The sequence below is a fragment of the Tinamus guttatus genome, unplaced genomic scaffold (assembly GCF_059628265.1).
Source record: "Tinamus guttatus ecotype Peru unplaced genomic scaffold, ASM5962826v1 Tinamus_guttatus_pri_ptg001535l, whole genome shotgun sequence".
NCBI classification, from domain to species: Eukaryota; Metazoa; Chordata; class Aves; order Tinamiformes; family Tinamidae; genus Tinamus; species Tinamus guttatus.
The window spans coordinates 1,284-7,435 of record NW_028290069.1 but is presented as its reverse complement, the minus strand read 5'-3'; the positions used below and the strand labels follow the sequence as shown (position 1 = coordinate 7,435).

Genomic DNA, 6,152 nt, shown 5'->3' with positions numbered 1-6,152 from the left:
ATGCGGGGCCCCGCGGTGCTGCTGGCCCTGGGGGTGCTGCTGGCGGGGGGGGGCGCCGACCCCCCCGACGACTTCGACCTCGCAGGTAGGTGGGGGGGCTCGTGCAAGGGGGGGGTCGCATTTGTGCGTGTGCAAGGGGAGGGGCTCTTGTGCAAGGGGGGGTTGTTTTTCCTCAAGGGGTCGTGTCTGGGGGGGGTCACACGTGTGTGGGGGGGCTGTGTTGGTGCCAGTCCCTCCCCCATGACCCCCCTGTGCCACCCTGTGCCGTGTCCCCTTATGTCCCCCAACCCCTCCTGTGCCCCTCCATGGTGTGACCCCGTGTGCCCCCTATGCAACGTCCCCATTTCCCCCTGGGCCCCTCATGCTGTGTCCCCCCCCCCAGTGTCGCTGTTGTCCCCTGCTGTCCCCGCTCTCCCTCCTGCTGGTGGCTGAGGAGACCCTGGACCTGAGCTGGGACTCCCACGTCCCCCCTGTGCACTGTCCTCCTGTGTCCCCCGTGCTGTGACCCCCCCGTGACGCGCTGTCCCCCGCGTCCCCAGCGTCGCTGCTGCTGGCCGCGGAGCCCCGTGACCCCAAGTGCTTCTCGCGGCTCCTGCACGACCTGAGCTGCTTCTGGGAGAGCCGCGAGCGGCCGGACCCGGCGCCGTTCCGCATGGAATACCGGCTGGAGTGAGCGCCGCGCCGCCCCCCAACCTTGACCCCTGCGACCCCTGGGGGGGTGTTGGGGGTGCCCCACCCCGGGCCCCAGACCTTGACTCTAACCCTCACCCCCCCCCGAACAACAATCCCGACCTTGACCCCGACCCTAGAGCCCAGCCCCGACCTTGACTCCCAGACCCTAACCCGGACCCTGACCCTAACCTTGACCCTAACCCAGATCCTGACCCTAACCCTAACCCTAACCCTGACCCCGACCCTAACCTTGACCCTAACCCCGACCCAGACCCTAATCCCTACCCTAAACCCCAACCCCTGCCCTAACCCTGACCCTGACCCTAACCCCAACCCCGGCTCTACCCGTCCCCGCAGCCTCCAGCCCTGTGCCCTGACCGTGTCCCCGTGCCCTGACCGTGTCCCCGTGCCCTGACCGTGTCCCCGTGCCCTGCTCACGTCCCTGTGCCCTGCCTGCATGCCCCGGCCCTGACCGCGTCCCCGTGCGCAGGGGCGAGCGCTGGCAGGGCTGCGCGCTGGCCGCGCGCCGCACGCCCTGGGCCACCTCGCGCTTCTGGTGCTCCCTGCCGCCCGCCGCCGCCGTCGCCTTCATGCCCCTCGAGCTGCGCGTGCGGCGCCCGCCCCACGGCACCCTCTTCAACCGCACGCTCTTCCTCGACCAAGTCGGTGAGTGCCGGTGGGCCCAGGCGTCCGGCGAGGGGACAGGGGCCCAGGCATTCGGGGATCTCCACTGTGCACCACGTCTCTTCTCCCACCTCGTCCCCAATGTGTCCCCAAGGTGTCCCAATCATGTACCCAATGTGATCATGTCTCCAAGATGCCCCAGTCACATCCCCATTGCATTCCCATTGTCCCCAATGTGCCCCTATGGTATCCTCATCGCATCCCCGAAGTGTCCCCATTGCACCCCAGTGTGTCCCTATAGTGTCCTCATTGCATGCCCATCATGTCCCCAAGGTGTCCCACTCGCATCCCTATCGTGTCCCCATTGCATCCCCAAACTGTCCCCATGTCCCCGTGCCCGCAGTGCTGCTGGAGGCGCCCAGCAATGTGTCAGTGTCACCAGTGGGGCCGGGAGGGCTCTGTGTGCGCTGGCTGCCCCCTCTCAGCCCCTACCTGGAGTCCAGCCTGGTTTATGAGGTGGCTGTGACGGCACCGGGGACACCGGAGCGCACGGTGAGCGGGGGCACATGGAGACATAGGGACACCCGGGACATGGGGGGTTTGGAGGGACTATGGAGATTGGCGCGACATGGGAGGATGGGAACATGGAGGGACATGGAGGGACTATAGGGTTTGTGGGGACACGGGGACACGGAAAAAATTGGATATGGGGGACATGGGGACATGAGAGGTCATGGGGGGAGATGGTGGGGCAAGGGGGGGTCCCCTCGACGTGTCCCCACCCCCCCATGACGTACCCGCTCCATGCCCCGCCCTTCGCCCTCACCCCGCCTCCCGAAGTGTCTCCGCCCCCCGTGATGATCCTGATGACGCCGTGGGGGCGGGGCGCACGGAGGCGGCGCTCGCGGTGTCCCCGCCCCCCCGTGACGTTTCTGATGACGCAGGTGTCTGTGGGGGCGGGGCGCACGGAGGCGGCGCTCGCCGAGCTCCCCGCGCGCACCCGCCACGAAGTCCGCGTGCGCGCGCGCCCCGACGGCGTCAGCTACGGCGGCTACTGGAGCGCGTGGTCCCCGCCCGCCGCCGCCACCACCAACCCCGGTGAGGGGACAGCGACAGCGGCGGGGGGCACGGGCGGGCATGGGGGGACATGAAGGGATGGGGGGACGTGGCGGGACACAGGAGGGACATTGGGGAAGCAGGGGGATATGAGGGGGTGACACAGGGACCTTCGTGACCCCGTGTCCCCCCCTCTAGACTGGGACCCACTGCTGGTGGTGCTCTCGTGCGCCCTGGGGCTCTTCGTGCTGCTGCTCGCCCTGCTCGCCCTGCTCGGCCACCGCAGGTACCGCGCGGCCTCGCACGAGGGCTGGCACGAGGGGGTTGTGAAGGGGCTTGTGCAGGGTTTGCACAAGAGCTTGCACAGCCTTGCATGGGGCTTGCACGAGGCTGGTGCAGCCTCGCCCCTCGTTTGCATGGGGGCTCGCACAGGGATGCACAGGGGCCTCGTGGGGTTGCATGGGGATGCACAGGGTTTGCATGTGGGGGTGCACACGGATGCACGGGGGACTCACAGGAGTTGCATGAGGGTTTGCACGGGGATCACGCGGGACTCACGAGGTTGCCCAGGGGGTTGCACGGAGAGGCAGGGAGCTCGCACAGGGGTGCGCGGGGCACTCACGGTCACACGCGAGGGCTTGCACGAGGCCTCTGCTGACCGGCTGCCGGCTGCACAGGGCACTGAAGCGGCGTCTGTGGCCGGCGGTGCCGGGACCCGAACGCGGCTTCGAGGGGCTCTTCAGCGTCTATGGGGGCAACCTGCAGGTGTGGGGGGATCTGGAGGGGGGGCCCTGGAGGGGTCTTGGGATATATGGGGGGGCTGTAGGTCTTCGGGGGGCCCCGGGGGGGTCCCTGGAGGGGTCTTGGAGGGTCCCAGGGGGGTCAGAGGGGAGCTGGAGGGGTCCTGCGGATCCCATGGGGGTCGTGGGGGTGCCTGGGGTGTCTTGGGTGTCCTATGGGGGTCATGGAGGGTTCCTGGGAGGAGTTGGGGGGGGCTTGGGGGGTCATGAGGGAGCTGGGGGGTCCTGGAGGGGGTCTTGAGGGTCCCAAATGGGTCCTGGGAGGGGGCAGGGGCTATTTGGGGGCAGGATTCAGGCGTCTGGGGTGTTGGGGGGGTCAGGGGGTTTGGGGGGGTTCAAGGATTTCTTTTTGGCCGGGGGGGTTCATGCAGCCCTCTCATGCCCCCTACCGTCCTCCCCAGCTGTGGCTTCTGCAGGGCACCGGCCCCCCCCCCACCCCCCTGGAGCCCGAGACCCCCCCAAGCCCCTTGGAGGAGGTGACGCTGGGACCCCCCCCAGCCAAGGGGACCCCCCTGGCAGTGGTAGTGCCACCGTCCCCCTCCCCTCCTGCCCCCCCGCCGGGCCCCTCGCCTGCCCCCAGCTTCGAATACACCCTGTTCGACCCGCAGTGCGCCCTGCTGTGCCCCCCTGCACCCCCCCGCACTGCCCCCTACGCCAACCTGGCGCCCGCCCCCAAGGGCAACCCCCCCACAGAGCCCCCCCCGCATGACCAGCCCCCCCGCAAAGCCGCCCCCCACCCGTGGACACCCCCCCGTGACTGGGACTCCCCAGGTGGGGGGGACGCCCTTGGGACCCCCATGGCCTCCCCCCACCCCTGGGAGCCACCCCACGATTGGGACCCCCCCCAACGGGGCCCCCATGGTGCCGCCCCCCCCCTATGTGCTCTGCTCATAGCCCTGGGCGGAGGGGGCAGATATGGGAGGGGGTGCCTGTGTCACCGTGAGGCCACCGCGGGGACACGGAGACGTCACATGACATGGAGGGGACGTGTGACATGGGACACGGATGCCCTGTGATGGGCGGACGTGGAAAGGACACTGAGAAGCAAAGAGGAGGTGTGACACAGCAAGAAGGTGACAAAGGACACGGCTGGCCCATGATTTCATGGGCATGTGTGACACAGGACATGGAGAAGGTGACATGGGACATGGATGTCCCATTATGCCAAGGAGATGTGTGACATAGCACACGAAGAACGTGATAAGGGACTCAGATATCCCATGATGCCAAAGGGACATGTGACACAGAGAAGACACGGGACACGGGCGTCCCATGACACTGGGGACGAGTGGGGGGCGATGGGGGAACCAAATTTTCCTTGTTTGGGTTTTTTTCTGCTGTTTTTTTTTTCTAATAAAATATGGTGGCCGGTGAGCCACCCAGATGCCTGGGCCCCTTGTGCACCTTGTGGGGGTGATAAGGGCTTATCACCCGGACGCCTGGGCCCTCCCAGCCCGGACAGTGAGATAAGGAGGGAAAAACAACCAGGGGTGGAGCCTGGATGCTTGGGCCCCTCGGGTGACACACAGGCAGGGACATTGGTGGGACCATCCCACTTTATCTGGTGACAATGGGGACCCCGATGTCTGTAGTGGGTGTCATTCTGGGGAACATGGTGAGTGTCACCCCCAGGTGACCAGTATCACTGTGATGTCTTAGTGTCACCTTTAGAGCTGGGGAGAGCGCTGTTACTGCTGTGTCTTGGGGTTTGTGTCACTGTGACAAGCGGGGTCTGTGTCACCAGGAGGCCAGGGCTTGGTGTCACCTGGATGTGCAGCATTGGTGTCACCAAAGTTGATGGTAGTGTCACACACTCAGGCCTTGGTGTCACTACAGTGTTCAGGGATTAGTGTCACCAGGATGCCCATGGATGGTGTCACTGTCATTGTCAGGGCTTGGTGTCACTTGGAATCCCAGATTTGGTGCCACCATAATGCTCAGAGGCCGGTTTCACCAGGATGCCCAGGGCTGGAGTCACCTGGATGTCTGGGCTCAGTGCCACTGTGATGTGCAGTGCTGGTGTCACCAGGATGCCCAGGGCTGGTGTCACCGTGATGTAAAGTGAAGATGGCCTCAGGATGCCCATGGGTGGTATCACCTGAAAGCCCGGCCTTGGTGTGACCACCTCCGTATTCCAGCCAAACCAGAGCCAATGCCAGCTCTGAAGCGAGGGGGTGACACTCACCCCAGGCGGCCTCCTCGTCACTGTCTCCGTGCGGGACGTCCCGGGGCAGCCGCCAGCAGCGGGGGACGCTGCTGTCGCCGGGGCGGGGGTGCAGGCGGCCCTGGGCGCCGCAGTAGCGGCGCAGCGTGCGCAGCGCGGGCGGGGGCGCCGCTCCGCGCACGCGCAGTGCGGCCAGCAGCGCCGCGGGAGGGGGCGGCGCCACCTCGCGCAGCAGCGCACCCAGGCGAGCCCCGCCCCGCGCGCCGCCGCCCCCCCCCCGCCGCGTAGCGCTCCAGCCCGTCGAGCAGCAGCAGCAGCGGCGGGGGCGGCCGCCCCGGCGGGGGCCGCAGCGCCGCCAGCTCCCGCGCCAGGGCCGCGCGCGACGCCGGGTAGCGCAGCTCCAGCCGCTGCGCCCGAGGGGAGGCGCCTCAGCGGGCCCCGCCCCCCCGCGGCGGCAAACCCCCCCGCGGCGCCCCGCCCCTCCGCGGGCTCATGCCTCGCCCTTAGGCGGTGCCTCGTACCCACTGCGGCACGCCCCGCCCCCAGGCAGCCCTTCGCCCCGCTCCTCGCGACCCACGTTCCGCCCCTAGCCGGCTCCACCCCTGCCACTACGCGGCTCCGCCCCTGCTCTTACGCCACGCCCACCCCTGCGGCATGCCCCGCCCCTAAGCAGGCCCCCTCGCCCCGCCCCTATGCGGACCCGCCCCCCTCCTTAGACAGGCCCGCCCTTTCTCGGCCCCGCCCACCCCTGCGAAACGCCCCGCCCGTTTTTGGCCCCGTTACACCCCACCCGGCTCCTCAGCCCCCCGTTCGTGCCCCCCCCCCCCGCCGCTCTC

General features: G+C 68.1%; 1 protein-coding gene across 1 annotated transcript; it reads left to right on the top strand.

Annotated features, from left to right (window-relative positions):
- On the top strand, positions 1-5,906 carry EPOR (erythropoietin receptor). The gene is made up of 9 exons (XM_088539256.1): positions 1-85; positions 540-669; positions 1,163-1,338; positions 1,700-1,848; positions 2,241-2,394; positions 2,551-2,638; positions 3,030-3,117; positions 3,554-3,923; positions 5,824-5,906. Exons 1-9 carry the CDS (start codon positions 1-3, stop codon positions 5,904-5,906), a joined length of 1,323 nt encoding a protein of 440 aa, XP_088395382.1.
- The last annotated feature ends 246 nt before the right edge of the window (positions 5,907-6,152 follow it).

What these genes read in the sequence shown, in the direction of transcription:
- EPOR (XM_088539256.1), top strand. Translation starts at nt 1, where the DNA reads ATGCGGGGCCCCGCGGTGCTGCTGGCCCTGGGGGTGCTGCTGGCGGGG. An exon ending in CGACGACTTCGACCTCGCAG is followed by an intron (nt 86 to 539) that starts GTAGGTGGGGGG and finishes CCGCGTCCCCAG; the next exon opens with CGTCGCTGCTGCTGGCCGCG. An exon ending in CGCCGCCACCACCAACCCCG is followed by an intron (nt 2,395 to 2,550) that starts GTGAGGGGACAG and finishes CCCCCCCTCTAG; the next exon opens with ACTGGGACCCACTGCTGGTG.